Source organism: Tyto alba, unplaced genomic scaffold (assembly GCF_018691265.1).
Source record: "Tyto alba isolate M040663 unplaced genomic scaffold, T.alba_DEE_v4.0 Super-Scaffold_11, whole genome shotgun sequence".
Lineage (NCBI taxonomy): Eukaryota > Metazoa > Chordata > Aves > Strigiformes > Tytonidae > Tyto > Tyto alba.
In genome coordinates this window covers 4,191,841-4,212,691 of record NW_024881273.1, presented here as the reverse complement: position 1 = coordinate 4,212,691, position 20,851 = coordinate 4,191,841, and the positions used below count along the sequence as shown (strand labels likewise).

Below are 20,851 nucleotides of genomic sequence, written 5' to 3'. Positions count from 1 at the left end.
AGGGGAAGGGCTGGCGTTCGCTGGCTGAAGATTGTGTAAAAAACCTCCAACTACGGAGAGATAAGCTCTTTTTAAAAATAGCAAGATCGGAGCGCGCAGGCCAGCCCCTGCCACCTGTTGCTGGCTGCTCGCACGGTATATGTTTAGTAAAAGGGCAGATTAAGGAATTGGCCACCACCTGCCACTTGCTGCGGGTTTATTTATTCCAGGCCCTCTCTGGGAGTCAAGCACCTGCCGGCACCTTTATTTTTAAATATTGGCTTGATTTATTTCCAGAGATAACAGGGCTTTCTACCCGGGGTTGGGGAGTGCTGTGCTGAGTCCCATCCCTGGGGACCCCCAGGCAGTTTCCCCAGCATCCCCGTGCTGGTTGGAGGGGCGGCAGCTTTATTTGCCTTTTGGTGGGCTTCTCCCATGCAGGATCTGGCCTGTGTCCCCCAGAGATGTTTGGGGACCCGCACCCCGCAGCCCGGCGTGGCTGGGTATGGCTGGGTGCCCGCTCCCCGGTGCGGGAGGTGAGCGGGGTGGATGTGCCACCTCCCGTCCCACGGCCAAGGGAAGGGGGAACTGAAACGGCGCCTGGGAATGGGCGGCCAGAGCAAAATTAGCAGCGAGAGCACCAAAACGGTGGGGAAGGAGTGAGAAGGAGGGATGTGAAGCAATGCAGGGGTGAGCTACAGAGCCCGGGAGGAAACAGGGAAGGGGCGATGCACCCCCAGCGTCAATTATAAGGCGTGGTTGGCTTTAGGGACCGGCGAGCCAGGGGAACTGAAATGAAACGCAGCCCCAGGGCAGAAAGGGGAATTGAGAGTGTGGTCAGATGGTGCTGGGGAGCGAGGTAGCAGCTCGGTGGCTCCAGCCCTCTTGGCGCGGCGCAAGCGCCCGTCCTTTGCTCTGGGACTCGTCTTAAGTGGTTTTCCTGGAGGTGACAGTCAGGAGGTCTTCAGCCTAATGGCTCCTGCCATCTGTTCCCCGTCTGGGCGCATTAGGTCCTTGTCCCTGTCCCTGCAGCGGGTGGAGGCACCTTACCTGGGCCCGTGGAGGAGCACGGGAGGAGGAGGAGGAGGGTGCGGGGTGATGCTCGGAGGGGAGAGCGGCCCCCCCCCCCCCCCCCCCCCCCGGTGCCACTGCACCGGTCGGCAAAGCGCCGCGGGTAATGAGGCGTGTGGCCCCCGACGCCGGGTGGGGATGGCACTGATGGAAGGTGGTTTGAATCAGATGGCAGATGCCACTTGCCATCAAGCCATGCCTCGTCGCCTCTGGAAAGCCAGCAGAGCAGAAGGGCACGGGGCGTTCGAGGTGCGGTGGGTCCCGCGGGGTGGGTGCCCCCCCACCCCAGCCTCTGCCAGCACTAGGGTGGGAAGGAGCCAGCAGATTCCCAAAATCCGGGGTGCTTTCCCCATCCAGTTTGGTCCGGCGGAGGTGAGGAGCCAGCAGCCCTCGGTGCCGGAGGATGCTCAAAGCTCTCCCAGCACCCTCCCTCCAGCATTGTGTGCTTTCAAGGACCTTGCACAGTTCCCAAATGCAGCCCCAAAATCGGTGCGCAAGGTGGGGTGTCCTGTCAGGGGATCCCAGCCCCCAAGGAGCCCCCAGGCCTGTTCCCGGGGGGGATCCTGGCACAGAGCTGGGCTGGGGGTGAGGTGTGTGAGGCAGGAGCCGGCTGAAAACAGGGGTAGTTTGCAGCGGTGAGCAAGGTTCCAGCCAGACGGGGAGGCTAGACCCAGCAGCCCTGCCGCTTACTGGGCTTTAAGGCATATTTTAAACCCTCTTACCTAAAAATTCTGGGAAAACAGGAGAAAAAAAAAAGCAGGATTTTCAGTAAGAGCTGTAAGGGAGGGACTTTCCATGGGGTTCTCGGGGCTGTGCCGGCACAGCTGCCCCAGGCTTCGCTGGCAGCAGCTTGGGGTGCCTGGGGGGGAGCGGGGCGAGATCAGACGGGGGATTAGGCTTTTCCAGAGCAGCTCTCTGCCTTTGCACAATGCTCTTTGTAAAGGTGCCTGGGGGACCGGAGAAGGGGTTTGTTTGTTTTGGATGGGAGGAGAAATAAAGCTCCGCTTGCCAGAAGGGACAGGATTCGGTCCCCCGGTGCAATGAACTGAACAGGGAAGGGAGAGGAGCCGAGGAGTCCTGGCGTCACTGGGGAAGCAGGGCGCCGGTTCCTCCCTTGTCCCTGCTCGCTTGCTGAGCCAGAGTTGTCCTGCCCTGGAGCAGAGCTGCTGTGCCAAGGTGGGGGGGCAGCTGCCTCCCCTTCCACCTCCCCCTTTTGCCTCCTCCCTGCCTGCACGTGCTGCCGGTTTCTCTCGGCGGCCGCCAGCGGGGAGGGGAAGGCACGGGGCAGGCGCCGGGGTGCTGTGGGAACCCCGGGGTGCACGTGATGCCTCTGCTGAGGTTTCGAGCCGATGCTGCGAGAGGAACCGATGACTTCCCCCACCCCAGACTCGGGGGCTGACTCAGCTCCAACCGGGGCGTCTGCTGATGCATGGGACCCCCCACCCCCCCTGGGCTGGGCCAGGGCGCAGCGCTTGCCCCATCTTGCTCTGCCCATCATCCCCCTGCCCCCCCCCAGATGCTCTTGGGGGACTGCTGGGGCCGGGGGAAGTGGAGTCGAAGGGTTTATCTGCATCAGGCAAACCGATGGCCACTGCCCTTGCTCCGATGTGGGGGTGGCCGGTGACGCAGCGCGACAGGAGCTGGAGCCACCAGCTGCACCTGGGAAATGGCTCCGTTTCCCAGAAAGTGCACTGGGAGGAATTGCGTGAGCTGGTGATCCTGAAGGCATGGAGGGATGTTCCTGGGGACCCACAGATCCCAAAGAGAGATGCTCCTGCCTGGGGACCTGCTCGTCCCTCCACTCCCTGTTCTATCGTGGTGTAACCGAGCAGCAGCTAAAGCCCAGGAGCTCTCTCGGTGTCCCGGCTGCCTTTGATTCATCAGCTGGCACAGACAGCGGGAGAGGGAGACAGATCCATCACATCTCTCCAGGGTGGGTTTACCTTGCTCTGTTCTGTGGTTATTAGTCATCTGCCCGCCAAATATTCCCCACCAGCCTGGAGACTTTAAAGCTAGAGGAACGGCTGCGCTGCTCTAATTGACAGATCACAAGCCCTGGGACTTCCCTGAATTAATTTGTGACAAGTGCAATTGCTGAGTATCTCTATTAGGGTAGAGAAGCGCAACAAAACGAAGCATAAATCCTGCATGTCCAACCTGGGTTTGGAAGTTGGCAGGGATGGAGGCTCTGTGATAGTCCCTGGCAGGCTTGTCCCCGGGAGGGCAGCCGCAGTGGCCCTGGCCAGTGCTGCATCCCAAGCTGACCAAGCCTGTCTCCCCCATCCACCCCTGGACCTCCTTGAACCTGCCCTTGGCCGGGCAGGGTTGCCGTGAGCTTGTCTTTGTTATCAAGGTGAGTCAGTCCTACATCTCCGTGCCTCAGTTTCTCGCTGTGCATGGGGGGAACGACAGCCCTGCCTTGCTGCACCAGGCGATGTGGGAATCAACTCAGAAATCCTTCACTCAATACCAGAGCCGCAGGGCCATGCCAGCACCCAGCTTCCACCCAATTCTCCTCTTTCTTCGCTGACTGGTGGGGTCTGAGCTCATCGGGGAGGGAAGGAGACACACGTGGACTGTCTGCTGGAAGGCTGGAAGTTGCACCGAAGTGTTTCACCCAAGCCAGCTCTGGAAAGCCAGGCCCCATTGCATCTGGGATCTATTTATCTGCTCTGGAGCTTTCCTTTGGAGATACAATGCTAAAAGGATGTCTGTAAATTGCAGAACTAAAGCGCGACTGTCCTGGCCTTCATCATCCATGCAAACACTCACTCCCAGCCAGCAGCTCTCCTGTGAACCGTCGCTGCAAATCATGTTCCCTGCCCCACATCCCGAGGTGGCATGAAGCCGGGGTGGCTTGTGAGCGCCTGGCCGTGGGGGCTGTGCCGTGGGCAGGGGTCTGGCAGCGCAGGAGGAACTCACCTTCCCCTTAAATCGTGCAGCAGCATCCTTGGTGGGGCAGGGGGTGTCAGCCCTGCGTGGCTCCTGGCAGTGCACGGGGGACCGGCCATGTCCTTGCTCCTTCTACCCCGGTGACAGCAGTGAGACCCGGTGACATCCTGCTTTTTATGCCAGGGCAGCAGATGAGTGCTTGTGCCTTTGGTCTCTGGACTCGTGTTCCAATCCTCCTGTTGGTTCAGCTTTACGGGTGGGTGTTTTATAAGCAGCACTTGGCCCCATTGGAAGCTTGGCCCTCCTGCCCCCGGTCTGTGCACAGGCAAATCCTGCTGCGGAGCTGCCTCGGCCCCGCACCCGCGTTGCCCCAGTTCCCCGCTGAGCACTGTCCTTCTGTCTTGACAGCTCAACTCGCCCATGAACTCCGTCAGCTCGGAAGACATTAAGCCACCCCTGGGGCTCAATGGAGTCCTCAAAGTGCCAGCACATCCCTCAGGAACGATGGCCTCCTTCACCAAGCACATATGTGCCATCTGCGGGGACAGATCTTCAGGTAAGGTTGGCTTCAGGTAAGGGATGGGCTCACAGCATTGTGCTGGGGCTCTGCTCATGTGTGGATGCTCTGGAGGGCGCGGCGAGGGCTCGCATGGCTCCCCGGCTCCCTGCAGCATGGCGAGCGCAGGCAGGGACTCTCCGTTGGGAGAGGGGCTGTCCATGCCCTCAGAAGGATGAAAAGTCCCTTATTGACCAGCCTCCCCCAGCCCATCTGATCTGGGGGGGGGCTCTGAGCTGAGCCAGGAGACCCCAGGTCTCTGCTCAGCACTGTTGTTACATCCTCAGCCCTGAGCAGCACAGCCCGTCTGAAGACAAGGCATTAGTGAGTGTCCCTCTCTCTCCCCATCCTTTGATCCTTAGTGGTATTGTCACACAGTGCCTGATAAAAAGATGGGCTTCACATGGGGTCTCTCCACGCGCAGGAGATAAAGTTGTGCTGATTCCCTTTAGTCTCGTGCTGTTTTAAAAGCTTTCTGCTCCAGAAGTGTCCTGGTCCCCTAGTTTGTGAGGTCCTTGGGGATACCTCCTGCGCCTGTCGGGCTCCAGGGCTGGAAGAAAAGGGTGGGAGCGTGGTGCAGAGCAGGCTGGGTCGTGTGTCTGGTGTGGGGACTCTGGATGGGTCATGGGGGGTACTGGGGTGGGGATGACCCCCCTGTTTTCACTGCTGCACTGCCTTGCCCCAATGTGTAGCTAAGAAATGGCGAGGGCTTTTCCTGGAGATAAGGCAGGTTGTAACCCATGGAGAGCATCCTGATTTTATGGAAGTGAAGTCAGGGCGAAGCCACTGCTCTTGAGCTCCTGCTCACGGCTCCGAGAAACCCCTGCTCCCCCCAGACACGGCTGGGAGAGGCCCTGGGAAGAGCTGATGGTCTTTGTGGTGAGGGAGAGGAAAGTTGGGGGGGGGGGGGTGCTGAGGGCACCCGGGGCGCTCAGTGAGTCCTTTTAACCCGAGTCGCATCCCCCCCCCACAGGTAAACATTACGGGGTTTACAGCTGTGAGGGCTGCAAAGGCTTCTTCAAGCGCACGGTGCGGAAGGACCTCACCTACACTTGCCGCGACAACAAAGACTGCTTGATCGACAAGCGCCAGCGCAACCGCTGCCAGTACTGCCGCTACCAGAAGTGTCTTGCGATGGGGATGAAGCGAGAAGGTAAGGCAGAGCCTGGCCCGAGCACCCACGGGGGCTGCGGGTACCTTTCCATCGTTGGGAGGCTCCAGCAGGCTCCTGCCCGTTGGCAACGTGGCAGCACCAGAGCCAGCACGAGCCTCGCCAAGGGCTGCCTGCACCCGGGTGCCAAAAATGCGCGCGACATTTTTATTTCGCTTTTGCGCCGCAGCCACGGCCTCTTAGGGGCTCTCCAAACCAGCGCTGGGTCCCGAAATGGTACCCAGGTGATGAAGGGTTGCCCGTTAGTAAATGAGCCAGGACCCAGAGACACTGAGCGCAGCGCCGGGGGGCAAGGGGGGGCAATGAAAGCAGACAGTGCTCGCGAGGTTATTTGCTGCCCTGGCACTTGCACGGCCCATTTCGCACCGACCGAGTAGCAATGGCAAATACACTGAGCTCTTCCCTTTCCCTGCAGAGCCCCATCAAACAGAGGTGCAAAAGCTGTCGGGGCCGAGCGCGTTTTGGGTGACAAACGCTGCCACTTGGCCTGGCCCTTCTTTCTCCATGCAACACAGGGTGTTGCACCCTGCAGAACTGGAGCCGATCAGGGGACATGGGCGAGATAAAGATCACATTTAATTCACTGGTTACTAATCACCAGGGAGGTGAGAGGCTCCTGCGCGTGTCCCAGCTGCGTGCTGTTTGTAGTGTACACATTGCTCAGGAGGGGCAGGGAAACCTGGAGAATAATCGTCCTTCTCGTCGGAGTCCGCTGCTCGGGCACTGGCGCCGAGCACCAGCTGCTCTAACTCAGCAGCATTCCCTAGCAGTAGCAATACTGGATTTTTTTCTCGTTGGAAAGAAGAAAGAAATTCAGTCTCGTAAAAGATATCTCTCCTCTTACTGGAATTTAAATTTAGGATGTAAAACTCCCCAGCAGTGCCTCTTTTAAATGCTGACTGCATCTGTTTTAGACTGCTGGCAAAACAGGCTTTTTACCAGACACGATGTGAAAATGACCCCGTGGTGTTGCTCAGTTCTCTTCTGCCTTCTCCTCTTACATCCAGATCCACTCTTGCCTCCCTGACCGGCCGATAAACCCATCCCTCTGCCGCCGAGTCGCTCTGGTTGCAGCGAGAAGCGCTCCAGCCCGGGTCTCTTTGAGGAGCACTTAGTCTTGTCTGGAGCATTGATTAAATAGGGCAGCGCCGGAGCTGCGCTGGGTGTTGAGCAGACCCTGCCACGCTCCATTTACGGGGTTACCTAAGGACCCACAACACGCCGAGTCTTCAAATGTCAAAGCCGTCTCTGCTTCTGGTGTGGGGGGGGGGGATTGCAGTGGGCTGGGAGGCGAGGGCACCCAGGGGACCTCCTTGGTCCTGCAGAACTTAACCCTTCGGTGCTCAGAAATGAAGCTTTCTGGCCCACCAGACCTCTAGTCTCAAACGGAGGGATTGAGCCGTTCAGAAAATGCCTCTAAAGAGGAGCGGTACAGCGCAGGCACAGTGCTTTGTGTGCGGGGGGGCTGGCACTGCCCTGGCTGCTTTGCAGGTGGGCAGAGCCATGGAGTGTACTGGATCCCACAGGAGATGTGTGGCAGGAGGAGGAAAGTCTGATCTCCGACCGCAGGAGACTGAAAAATAAAAACCAAACCAAACCAAAACAAAACAAAACCAAGAAGCCTCCTGAGTGTTCAGCAGCAACACTTGCTTCTCAGGGGAGGAATGCAGGTGTCGATAGATACGGAGCATCCCGTTACCCTGGCATCGCCCCCCGGAGCCTCACACCAGCAGCTGGAGACCCACTTTCCTTTCAGACCCCTAGAACGTCTCAGCCGACGTCTGTAGGGAAGGCAACTCCTGCAGTAATGCTTTAACTCTGTGGCCTGCACTGACATCCTGTGCTCGGGTACCTGCTGCATGCCTCCTGTTAACGGTGATTGCATGGGCAGCATCACGAATATTATAGGTCCATTAATTAATTTCTAAATGGTGGTGGAATTCCCCAGGGAGTGCATACAGTATGAGGACTCTATTAATTCATCTTGATTAACATTATCACAGTGAATACCAAATGAATTCATAACGATCAGCCAATTATTTAAAAGTGTGACAGATGGGATCTTCGTACCTCTAGAATTGTGCTCAGGCGGTGCTGGCTGATGTGATACCGGCGCTGCACGAGGACAGCTTCAGAGAAGGGCAGAAGGCTGGTGCCCTGGCAGTCAGTAAATGTTTGGGGTGTCATCCCCGTGTAAGGAGAGCTGGAGTAACTCCCCTGGTCCCCAGATAAAGCTCTCTTGTTATAAATCTAAAAATTCACGGTGTCTCATGGCAGACTGGGAGATGTCCTGGTGTTGTCCTAGACCTGAAAATGAGAAGTTAGACTTCCCTGAGCTTTGGTTTTGAGTAGCTCTTGAGTTTCACATGTGATACCCACCAAATTTGTCAAAAAAAGGTCTCCTTCCCATTGCATCCATCCCAGCTCACTGCTGCTGCCCATCCACTTCGCCAGCCAAGCCTTGTCCTTGTCCTTAGCACCAGTCCCGCTGCCTCCCCATCACCTCTGATTTGGGGAACAGTTTCGGGCTAAATCCTGCATCGCTCATTCCTTTTGCCTAAATACTCACTTAAAACATAGCTGGCTTTTTATCCTCTAGTGTAAACTGTTGCATATTTTAAGTAACAGAGCCAGGGTAATGGGCCTCATTTCCCGAAAAAATATCTTGCTCTGGAGACCTAATTTATAGCTACATAAAGGCGTAGCAGATTCCTGCTGGGGAAGTATCTCTCCTCCAGCCCAAAGGTATTTGTATGTCATGGAAGTACAGTAAAACCCTCTAAATGAAGTACTACAGCTTAGGTGAGAGAATAACTGTTAAAGGCATCCTGCACGGTGGCGAGCAGTGCTGCGACCTGCAGAGTGATGCTGGGAAGAAGAGGGGCGAGGGCCACATTCATACCCAAAACCCAGTGCCAGAAGGGTAAGTGGCAAGGGTCTCTTACACCAAAGGGAGCTCTGGGGCAGCTGATGGAGCTCTGGAAGGGTTTGATCCTGACACCCGGGCGGTCGCCAGGGGAACGTGCTGAGAGCAGACCCGGCAGGATGGACCTTGACCATGTGCTGTGGGAAGGAGCCTGGCCAGGGCAGAGGGAGCAGCGTACCCACGGAGGCGAGGGGCAAGGGGTGGCCACAGGCTACTGCTGGAAGGACAAGGGATTGCTTCAGGGCTACGAGGCTTGGTTTAAAAGGGGTGAAAGCCTGCAGAAGCAGAAGATTCCTTCTGGCTCATGCATCTCTTCTTGCTGCTCCCTGTTAAAAACATTTAAGGTAGATCCGGACGCCGTGCTTAGGGTGAATGAGCCTCATGGACTCTGAGGTATTGTAGCTATAATAAATAAGCAACTGGGAACATTTTTCCCCTATGAATTACTGCCAGCTGTGTGAGGCTTTGGGTTTTGTATTCTGTCTCCCACTAAATACCGGATAGTCAACAAAATTAAGATTACCATCAGGGATCTTGACTAATGCAGGGATTATTATTGTGGGGGTGGCTGTTTGTATCCAGAAGCATAACTCTGTGCTTGATCTGTTACTCATTAGGGTCTAAGGTGTCTGCGTATCAGCAGCCTTCTATTTTAAAGGGAAAAAGTGGAAACTGCCTTTGAGTTAGGGAGGCAGAGGTCTTGTGAAGAGGGAGGAGTAAACACTGAGGGTCTCGGGGTGCAGGCGACTTGCGTGCGGTGCCATTAACTGGGGTTAACTTCAGAAGCGAAGGGGGTCGTCGGAGACTACAGACTCCGTGGCCTCGCATTGCAGCACGCCGCTATCTTGTCCGACGAGGTCCCGGCCCCACCGTTGCTGGCAACGCCGCCGGATCGCGCAGCGAGCAGGAAATACCAGCGAGGAGCCCTTTCTCATGCTCCCGCCGGCCGCCCTTGGACGGCTCACAGGGAGCAGACGTTGGGAACCGGCACAGCCCGGCCCCGCTCCGTCTCCCGCCTCTCCTTCCCCCAACGCTGCCTCTGGACACGAGCGGCTCCTGGGGGTGAGCCAGGCTGTCTCCGTAGGACCTGCTGGGCAACCCCAGTTTGGCAACAGGGCTACCGCTTGCCGAGCTGAAGCCTGCAGCCCGAGCGTGCTGCGGAGCGCTAACGGTGGCGTTCGATGCCGACTAGGCAAAATGGATGTTGGTGCATCTCTGCCGGGAAGCTCGTAGCCCATCTGGAGGCCAGAAGGCTGTCCTCCCCCCCCCGGCAGCTGCGGCTGACCCCCCAAGATTGTTCCTAAATCCAGGCACAGACGCCGTAACGGCGGTGGTCTGGGTACGGCAAGGCTGCAGCTTGCCTCCGTCGGCTGCCATGACACGATCCAGAGTCAGGCTCTGAGGATCCAGGACATCTTCTGTCCGGTTACGTGCCTGATCTCTGACTTCAAGACTTCATTAAACTTCACAGCCTGAGATAATTCTTCCTCTTCCCCTGAGTTTTAGGCTGGTTTTCCCCTCTCGCTTGCACTGCTGTTGAGCTGAGGGGTTTAACCTAGGAGGGGTTTGACTTGTGGCACCACTCTAGTCTGGAGCTCGGAGACCTCTGCATGTCTCTGGGGAGCTGCTCAGGTACATCACTCAGTCCAGAGGGACCGAAGTTGCCCCCTGTTTTAACTTGGAGTGACTTGGAGCTCAGCTCCTGCACTAACGCAGCGGTCCTGGAGCTGTGCCTGATCCCCCTGCCGTGGCTGTGCATCCCCCCGGCACCACCCGGACCTGGAGCCATCGTGGCTCCTGGAGCATCCCTCGGGACCAACGGGAGCAAGAGGATTCTGAGGAGAAAGAGCAGGAATTCAGGTCTCCAACACTTTGTCCAAGTCAATGTAAAAGCAGGCAAGTAGCCATATCCTAGTGAAGGGGCAGAGTTCAAGAGCACGGTTATTTTTAGTAATAATTTGGGAATGGAAAATGTCTTTCAGCTTAATGAGCTTGTTTCATATATCCTTTTAAAGTGCTGCTCTTTAAACCAGCTGGTTAAATGATGCCAGGTTTGTTTTTTGTTTTTAAGGATACACTTAGGTTGAGAAAAGGAGTTTGGTTTGTGATTTTTTTCTCATTGCTTTAGCAGTGTTGCTGTTGCTTGTACTTTGCAGTGTCCAGCTTTTGAGAGTAAAGTGAGCTAGCGATTCTTCTTGTTTTCCTGAGCTGTCCCCCATGTGGACTGACGGCATACAAAGGTCTCGATCCTCTTTTTTACACTCTGAAGTTACATTTTTTTTATCATCAGGGTGATATTTTGCCCAGCTTAAAAAAATGAAGTATTCATTTGGAAATGTTGGAGAAAACACCGCCATTTATTTCTCATTTCTCAGCTTTTGAGGTTATTTACAGTAGTAGAAAGCTGCATCATTGAAAAAAAAAAAGGAGGAACACGAAAGCAAAGCAGAAGAACCACTCTCTGAATTGGTTTCCTCAGCTATTGTGGCATAAATTCGGGTTGTGGAGGCCACCAGAGCCTCCGGGCTCTCCAGGAGGAGGGTGGTGTGCCCTGGAGACGGAGGGGCATGTCCCCAAAATGCATCCAGGTTGGAGTGGTCTGGAGAGCGTCATCATCCCAGTTTGCTTTGTGGGTCCCTGCATCTGCTGGAGAATGGAAAGGAGAAAAAGGGACAAAGGTGGGAGAGGATCAGAGCGTGCAAAGAGGAACGGGAGAGCCAAGGCCAAAAATTGCATCTTCTCTTCGCCCACAGCTTTCACATCGCCTGAGAAATGGGCTGAGCATCGGTGCCTGCTCCCCGCAGTGCCAGGTTCCCCGTGCCCAGGGACTCCAGACACTGGATCTGTCCCTCAGAAAAAAAAAAAAAAAAATTCAGTCCATTTTGGGTGGGAGTGAATTATCCTTCCCCCTCGTCCCCCATGAAAAGAAACAAACCCCAGCCAGTCATCCACGCTATTGTTCCTGGAAGGGTGGATTTTTGTCACAGAAACAAGCGCTCATCTGTATTAATGCTGGGTGAGTGGTAATTAGGAGCCGCCGTAGCGTCCGCATCTCTCCTGCCAAACAAACAAGGCTGCGATGCTCCTACCCACGGGGGCTCTCACAAACGCCTCTGCTTGGGTGGAAAATCCTGTCCCCTTTGTGCCTCTTCCTCCCCTCGTTAACATTCCTCCAGCACAAAAGCACAGTGACCACCAAGCGTGGCCGTGGCCGTGGCACAGCGTGGGGGGGCCCGGCTGCAAGCGCCCACATTGCATCTATGACCAGGCTTTAAAAACAGAGCATGCACTTGGCATCTTGTTTTGTTGTGGTTTTTTTTTTTTTTAAACTTAATTAGTCTGCAGATCACAGCATCAGGTTTCTCTCCACGAGCCCAAGGCTTAAAAAGGAAACAGCTTTTGCTGGAGGATTGGGATTCTGGGGTGTTCCCACGCCTCAAAGAGCAGGGACTTAGCGACGTTCATCACAAGGCTTGTGCTGAAGCGGCAGGGGTTGGGGATGCTGCAGTGGCTTCTCAGCAGCGTCCTCCAAGTCCTCCCCAGAGCAGCTGCTTCTCCAGCAGCTGGAAAGTTCATTATTCAACAGCAGCCACCCGTGCTGGTTGGTTTGGGCAGCTGGGCTGGGTTGGGTTGCTCACTGTGCCTTGGACTCAGACCTGCTTATTTCGCCATCGGATGCTGCACCACGAGCAAAGGCAAGGCGTCCAGTGGTGATGTGCACACTGTCAGAGGATGGACCTGGCATTTTTGCCTATCAGCCCTTGGACCCAGGCAGCTGAGGCTCGTCTGCAGTCCATGGGACAAGACGTTTTGGTTCTTAGAGAGGTCACCAAGAAGTGGTCTTGACACACGGAGCTCCCTATCTTGCTGTACCATAGGCTGGGGAAGCGCAGATGGGCTGGAGAAGCTCGAGATGAAAAATGACAGCAACCAGCCTTAGGCAAGTCCAGGCCGAATCAAGCAGAATAACATGAGAGCCTCTTCATCAGGTGCTGTGGAAAACACGGGCTTCTGTCCTTGGCTCAGCTGAGACATAGCTGGCGAAGGTGGGGCTGCCTCAGAGCTCTTTGACTACAACATTTCTCCTCAAGTGGATTGCAAGGTTTAAATGCTTCCCTTATGTTAAGAAAATCAGACTAGAAAACCTCTCAACCGTGTGAATCTCCTTGAAGAAAAATAAAAGCATTGGCACAGCCATCAGCACAGAGGAGAGTGCACGGAAGCTCATCTCTGAAAACACGGCGTGGTAGACAGGGCTGGTGTAACAACAGCTTGGGACTGCTTTCCCTCGCAGGACAGTGTTTTCTGGGTTGCAGCAAGCAATATGCCCGTCTCACCTTCTACTTTTAAGATTAATAGATCCCACACCGCTGATCAAATGCTGTGCTACCCTCATGACTGGAAAAATCAGCATTGCTGGGAACACCACGGTCCTAAGTGGATCCCGTCTAACACCTGCAGCCCGGGCGGTAAGGTGGAAGGACAAGGACATGGGCTCTTCTGGATGGCTCCCCCTCATCCATCCGAGACAAGCCCTGTAGTTTTTCCAAACAAGCCTGTCTGCTGGGGCAGGAATTGAGTGCCATGGGAGGCAGGAGGGCCACGCTGGTCTTGCAGAGCCCTTGCCAGCCTTTCCCTCCTCCTCCTGCTGAGCAGCCGCTCAGCCCGCAACAGCGGGGAGATGTTCTCCAGCCCATCACCTCGTTATCACCATCTTATTGCAGTGAGAGCAGGAGAGCCCAAGGTTTGGGAAGGTCCTTGTAGGTCACGCTGTCAAGTGCCTTGTTGTCACGGGCACTCTGTAGTTTAATCCTTGTCCCAAGGTCCTCTTGAAGAGAAGCTGAATGTCTCCTTATGCACCCAGCTAAGCAGAAGGGCACGGTGCAGAGGGGGACATCGATGAGGAGCAAGAGAAGGGAGCTAGCAGCAGAGCCAGCTCCCCTGGATTGCCACGCTGTGTCCTGTCCTTGCTAATCCTACGAAGCGTCACATGTGGGACAGGAGGGAGAAGCATCTTGTGGCCTCTCTAGAATTGAGAATATATATTTTTTTCCCAAATATACATCGATTGTGCCACAAGGGAGAATTCGGGTTGCAGGAGCCAGTCGCAGAACCCTTCTGGTTTTTTGTCTTTAACCTGTGAGTTTACAATTTACACGAAAGGAAGAGAAAAATCCAGCAGAAGCAACAGGAACCAAATGATATAATGATCTCTGTTTCTAAATTTTACTGTGTTACAGGGATGGAGCACCATCCATCCCGGCGCACAAGACTTCTGGGAAGCCAAGAAGAACAAGGTATTCCCATTTCAATATTACCACACAAGCTGCCATGCAGCTGCCACATTTGTATTTTTTTTTTAAAAAGATAAGTAAAAAACAAAGCCACAAAGAAACCCAGCTCCCAAACCAGATCCATTTGAAAAATGTATTTTTGTCATTCCACCGTGGTTTATCTGACTAATCCCCAGTGGGAGTGGGGAGTGGACTCCAGAGATAAGGTCCTAGGTCTTTATGGTGAGGCATTTCGTCACTCCCGAAGATTTTCCTTCACATAAACATCCCATATTGCATGACTTAAAAAAAAAAAAAAAAAAAAAAAAGCTGATTTGCTTGAATACTTGGTTCTTCTTGCCTTCCTCCTACCCCACCTGCTATTTTTTCCTACATCTCAAGAAACACAGTCCCTGTTCTTTTCTGAAATGGTGATGTGTCCCTCAGCATCTCTCCCAAGAAGGAGCACCAGCTTGTCAGGGGAAATACTGATGGCAGCGAATTGCAGACATGTACCACTGGGCTTCTGCCAGTGAAGATCAGAGACGTGGAGGACTCTGCTAAGAAGCTGGACGACTGGCAGCTCTTGGACACTTTGGCCTGCTCCTTGCATCTTTGATGTCCTTTCCATTCTGCTGAGCTTCTGAAGCACGGACTGCACGGATGGCTGCATCTGCAGGAGAGGCCAAGTCTTGGAACCCACAGAGTGCAAAGGTCTTGAATGCTGACTGCAAATCCCTGCGTCTTTCAGGAAAACGTGTTGGGCATGCCACCCCTGGAGCTTTGTGGTGCTTGGGGGTGAATCTGAAACTAGGAAAGTGGAAACACTAGATAGGAAATTAATTGAACCTCTGCATCCTGAAGAGGGACTTTGGGAGTGCCACACCTGGGAAGAACGAGGTGACAGTAAGATGACCATTGGAAGGGAGTTCATGTCTGCGCTGGCAGCTGTACGCCAGGGCCAGGCACAGAGCTGTTGCAGGGGCGAACCTGTTGCTCACATGAAGAATGAAGCTGTTCCCACTTCATTCCTTGAGCTGCCTGTAGGGAGAGAAAATACCATCTACAACTGAGTCCACATCTAGAGGGGTCACTGCCTCGCAGGCATCCCCAAAAGCTACATCCAAAAAGCAGGGCTGGGAGAGCAGCCTGCATCGTTTCCGAGGGAGGAACAGGTCGGGTTCATAAACGCCTGGTAACGTGGGTCCTGTGAGCGGGCAACAACTGAATTTCATGTAGCACAGCCACTTCGTCCTGCGGGTGCACACCTTGGTGAAGGCCTGTGCGTGGAGGGAAGGGAGGATAGCGGCGTCTCTGAGCTCGGTGTTGGGAAGCAGTCACTGCTTCCCTGCAGCCCAGAGAGCCGGGGACGGGATGGATGGAGGTCATCCAAGCTGCAAGGGGGGGATTGCAAAGCGATGCCAGGCTTGTCCTGGCTTTGGAGAGGGCCGTCTGGTCTTGGAAACACGGGGGTAGCAAAGCAGGTAACACTCTCCCCGGCAAGGGCTTGGGTTTATCTTTGGACCTGACCTACTTGGTGGGAATACGCCGTCTGCTCCGGCTGGTGTGTCAGCGCCGCGGCAGCCAGCTGGGCCGGGGCGCGTGTCAGGGGTTTTGCGTGGGGCTCGGCAGGCTGGGATGAGTCAGCTTTCTGCTGACCAGCTCCGCAGCGAGCAGCAGCACCAACTTTCTGGTGCAGCAGCTCAAAGCACAGATCAATAGAAATAACTACTTACATGCATAATCTCTTTCCATCTGTCTCTTCAGTCTATTGTTTGTATCAGCTAAATTCAGCCTAATCACTAGCAAATGCTGTCGTGATGACCCGTAAGAGTCACTCTCCTATGACCCTTTAAGTGCCTCTGATTCTTCACCCCCAAGAATGAGACTGTTAGTTTTGATGAGGTTGAGAATTGCAGATTTAAGGCTTTAAGTAGCCCCTGTCACCCCAGACCTCTGCAATGCTTTCCCACAAATCCCAGTGTCCAGCTAAGTCACTGGCAGCAGGGCAAGAGGATGTGTTTTTTGGACTAACACCCCTTCCCGGCAGAGTGGCCCCGGCAGTGGAGGTGGTTGATCTCAGAGCAGGGAACCACGCTTTGCGCCTTTATCCTTGAGACCTGCTGCGACTGTGCATCAGGTCTTTGGCATTTAAGTCATTTTATAAAATCCCATTTGTTGCGGGTTTGCCTTTCTCTTAGGCTTTTCTGTTATTTAGTAGGTGTTTTATCTCTTCTAATGTGCCCAAAGGAGTTTTGATGCATCTGTGCTGTTGAAGAAGGGTTGGCATTAAACAAAAATTTCTAGCCTTTTGATGACTGAGAAAGCAGGAGTAGGGGTGGGGGGAGAAAATTTAAGCAGCATTTTATGTTGGCCTGAAAAAGTGAAGAATCCGTGCCAGACAAGAGCCAGATGGACAAAAGCCATGACACAAATCTGAGCTCTGACAGCAGCAGTTTACCTGCTCTGGCAGACCAAGCAGAAAACGTCGCGTGGGCCTCGGGAGCCTCTGCAACCCATAAACTTAAGAGCAGTTTGTGAAGAATAACCTCTTGCTTTTTGCGTAACAGCTTTCAGGTGGAAGGAGTCTGAACAGTGTTGACGTGCAGCAAACAGCAACGCTGCACCGGCGGCTGCTGCAGGAGGGGAGGGCGAGTGGTGGAAATCAGCCCCAGGCCTTCGCGTGCTGGGGGGGAGCTGGGTTAATGGGATCAACGTCCATATAGGACTCTTTTAGCATGTGCCTTAATTTCCTGTTTTTTAAGAAATAAGTTTTATATTCTAGGTTTTATTTCTGCACTTGGCATAGAGCGGATCCCACTGATTGCCTAAAAAGCCTTATTGTGTCACAGACAGCTCTGATTTCCCTAGAACAATACCTGTGCCCCTGCTGCTTTCTCTTAAAAATCACATAACCAGCTTCAGAGTCAGCAGAGAGGTAAAGTGTTAGGATAATTGTCAATAAATAGCAGGCCTTTTACAATACTGAATGCCTCATTCAGTGTTCAACAAAGAGCTGGGGAAGTTCAGGGAGTTGTCTCTCATGACCAGTGATGGAAACAACTGTTGCTTGGGCTGTTCTCAACTAGACTGGGCTAAAACATACTGTGGGAAACAACAGTGTGTGGAAGAGTGGAAACAAAAAAGTGGCGATTTAGGGTACGTAACATGATGATTCAGAAGGAGATAGTTACTGGTGTAACTGTCTGCATAAAGCTACTTTCCAGGTTTAGGGAAAGCCTGTGTGCTCGTTTCAAAGGGAGATCCTTAATAGTAATGTTATTAGCATCTAATAAGTGTTTTTCATCTGTGTGCTGCTCAGACATTAACTCATCAGCATGTGACATGCTTCTGCCTAGATTACTCCTACCACACAGGATTTGGGACAGGTCTCTCCTGTCTAGAAATTGCCCAGAGCCAAAGACAGGATGGTGGTTTGCATAGAGCTCCTGCCTGCAGATCCCTGCTCCCAGCTCCTGTCCCACGGGAGCAGCAGCACCGTCCTGCCACGGAGCCTGGCGACAGCCATCAGCATCACTGCTGGGCCGGGGAAGGGGAACTAGATGCATGATGTGACCTCCATGGACATTCAGCACTAGCAGGCTCAGAAGACGGTTGAACTCTGGACTTGCGCTTTAAACTGACCGATTTCTCTTTTCTTTAGGATTCCCTTGTGCTACCACTTCACCTATCCATTTCCCTCTCCCGTGGTGACTCGCTGTGTAGCTTCCTTTGCTTTTCAGCATGTGTCTTTAACCTTTTTGTTTCTAGGACCTCTCTCTCTGCAGAAAGGGGAGTTTCCTTGCCGTGCTCCCAGGGGAGCACGCACGGAGCAGCTCTCCCAGGCCAGGGCTGCTCGGCAGCTTCCCCAAACCTCACACCCCCTTGGACTATATCCAAGCTCGAGACTCACTGACCACTCTGCTGGAAAGGTCAGGTGGGAGAACAAGACATCAGATGTTTGTGTGATCCTACAGATCTGAGGATGCTTTAGGTTTTCATGGCTAAGTGACACCTGTAGCCCCGTGGAGCTTTGGGGTCCCGGCTCAGCCCATGACACGATGGCCAGGGGCCCTAGAGTGACACTGTCCCTTCTGTGTCCACTTCCAGCTGTCCAGGAGGAGAGGCAGCGGGGGAAGGACCGCAACGAGAACGAGGTGGAGTCGACAAGTAGCGCCAACGAGGACATGCCCGTGGAAAAGATCTTGGAAGCTGAACTCGCGGTGGAGCCAAAGACAGAGACGTACATTGAAGCAAATATGGGCTTGACGCCAAGCTCGGTAAGGCACCTCTCCCCTTGGCCCCAACCCCATCCTGGGCACTTGGGACACAAGGGATGACCTGTGGGGCATCGGGATTGACCTAGCATGGAGCAGCGAGCCTAGGTCAGAGAGGGGTTAACTTATGGGAAAAGAAATAGAGCTCGGAAATGCAACCTCTTAGCTCTGCTGTAGACACCGTATGTGAGCTTAGCTGGAAGCAGGAGGAAAGCAAATCCCTCTACCCCTGCGAAGCAAAACCCTCTGCCCCTGCGCAACCACCAGCATTGGTACTTTTCTGTCTCACAGCCATAGGGAAGGAACAGATGCTCTAAGGCATAATGAGGAGGGCCCACGGAGAAGATTTTATTTTAGTTAACAGCCCTCGGTGCTAAAAGGCAGGAAGACACTCCATGCTCTGAAGAGCTCAGAGTCCAATCAAGCCAGTAAACAGACCTGTGTGGCTGAAGTGTAAAGAGATAAGAGCTGTAAAATTAGGGTGTGACTTTTCAGGTGCAGAATTATACAGCTGCTTGGCTCTAAGAAGAGAAAATCTGAAGAAGTTTGCTGAGAAGTTTGCTTTCAAGTTCCTTTCCCATTAGAAGCTTGCATTATAACTGGGCCTGCTCGAAGCATCGGGGCTCTAGCAGGACCTCATGGTAAGCAAGAGATAGCTGACAGGGAAACAGCAAGAGTGAGAAGCTGTGATGAGGGAAACTGTCTTGATCCCTTTCCTAAGAGATCCCCTTATCAGCAGGTTATAGCCTTGCTTAGAGAAAGCCTCCCTGCAAAGCAGCTACCTCCAAATGTGAGAACCAAGCTATCCTCTGAAATTCTGGGACAGACTCTATGCAAAGCCCTCATATAAAACCCTACTGCAGAGCAAGTACCTGCTGCCCAGCGCAGGAAGCATTTAGGGTGCTGTCCCCATTCCTCAACAGCCTTTGTTCCCATGAAAGTAGTGGGAACAGAGGAATGCTTCTGAAAGGTAGGACTACAATTGAGGTGACCGACTGTAGCAGTAGGGTCAGGAGTGGGGCTAATTACCCCCACCCCTGGGTACACGGGGGGAGCCCTGGGATGCTGAGGGACAGGGAAGTCTCAAGCAAAGAGATGGAAGGGGGAGAGGAAAAAAATAAATCTCCATGTGCACTTTTGGGGCCGGGGTCAGCTGCACAGGTTGAATTTCCCATTTACCTTATGGCGATGCCTCCTGGCAGGCACACCCCCATCCCACAGGCACGCTCTGGTAGTAGGGGGGGGACACACCACTGCGGTCATCGGGGCTGCAGGAGGGTATAAATTACCCCGGTACCCTGGTAGCTGTTTCTAGCCTTGCTGCTGGGGGGGGTGAGGCTGGAGCGGGGAGCATCTCCTGGCTGCCTAGCAGTCCTTCGGGGGGGCACAGAGGTGCAGCTGGGGCTCTGCAAGGGTGCAGGATGGCTAACCCAGATCAGGATCATACGCTGAAATAGCCCTCTGCATTTCTTATTGCTCTTATGCTAGGTGTCTGTGAGGCTGAGATGATGAAATGCAGCTATTTCTAGCAAGTGGAAAGTCTCCTGCAGTATTTATTTTCTGCTACAATAATACTTTATCTCTTTCTTTCTTGGAGGATTGAGCTAGGCAGGGATTGACAGGAGAACACAGAGTCAAGCTGCTCCTCCTAGGAGTCCTGTCTTGATTGCCTCTATGGGATGCTCTTTTTGGCCTTTACCTACAAGGACACTTCATGGCTGGCTTGCTAGGTGACGTTTTTCAGTGCGTAAGGCTTCCTGCTGCGGAGGGAGACGATTCCTCAGTGAAATTCTCCCAAAGTGGATACAAGGCCATGGTGCTCCCCTGCATTTGAGAGCCCAGTCGCATCTGCAGGCAGCGATGCCCTCCAGCTGGAGGGTCCCGTCGCTGTGAGGCTGCAAGGGGATTTTTTTGGAGGAGGCAGCTCAGCCATGGTTAGCTGAGGGGCTCGGTGAGGCTCCGACGGCTATCAGGATTAAAAATACTTCAGGGGAGTTGTAGCCAGCATGTTGTGCTGACTTGAAAACAAACCCCAGAGAGCGAGCTGAAATAAATGGCTTCGTCTGGCACTGCGTCTCCTCAGCCTCTTGTAGCAAATTGAAAGCTGGTTCCTGCATAATTCAACACGCATTACTGTGAACAAGGATGTGTGTTGCATCTAAATAGAAGCAGGAGGCTTGTTGAAATGCCCTATTATTGTCAAGCGGCTTCTGTCGATGAGGTGACATTTGTAGCAGGTTTAGCAGATGTATGAGATCAGCAGCTCGCAGTGACGAGGCCACCGGATGAGGCGAGGGAAGACGGAGAAGCTGCCCTCCTCCCAGCCCTCCCCAGAGAGCCCACATGATGGAAAGGCAGACAAATTCGGTCCCTTGCAGACACGGGGTAAAAACCAAGCTGTTTTCTATTAGCCTGGTGTGTTGGGTCCTTTTATTTGTGTCCCTGCACCTTGGTCCATCTGCATTGAACGCTGCCGGTGAGGTGGAGAGCTCCAGAGCTTTCAAGGCCATTTGCACCGTGCTCTGCTGGGCCGGGACGGAGGTGGCAGGTTGCTGCAGGAGTTAACACCCTCCTCTCTCAGATGCTCTCCTGTCTATGACTGTCACCCCGTGCCATGGTGCCCTGGCTGCTCTGAGAGCAGAGATCCCAACTCTGGTTGAGGGACGTCCTTCTGCTTTGCCAAGCTGGCACTGGCACTGATTTTTT

At 53.9% G+C, this 20,851-nt stretch overlaps 1 protein-coding gene across 1 annotated transcript in view; it reads left to right on the top strand.

The window, feature by feature from the left end:
• The window catches only part of RXRA (retinoid X receptor alpha), a 113,958-nt gene that overhangs the window by 77,443 nt on the left and 15,664 nt on the right, over positions 1-20,851 (top strand). The window contains exons 3-5 of the mRNA XM_042786728.1: positions 4,351-4,498; positions 5,472-5,651; positions 17,979-18,148. Of these exons, the coding sequence (XP_042642662.1) occupies positions 4,351-4,498; positions 5,472-5,651; positions 17,979-18,148 (498 nt within the window). The remainder of the gene's footprint in view (positions 1-4,350; positions 4,499-5,471; positions 5,652-17,978; positions 18,149-20,851) is intronic.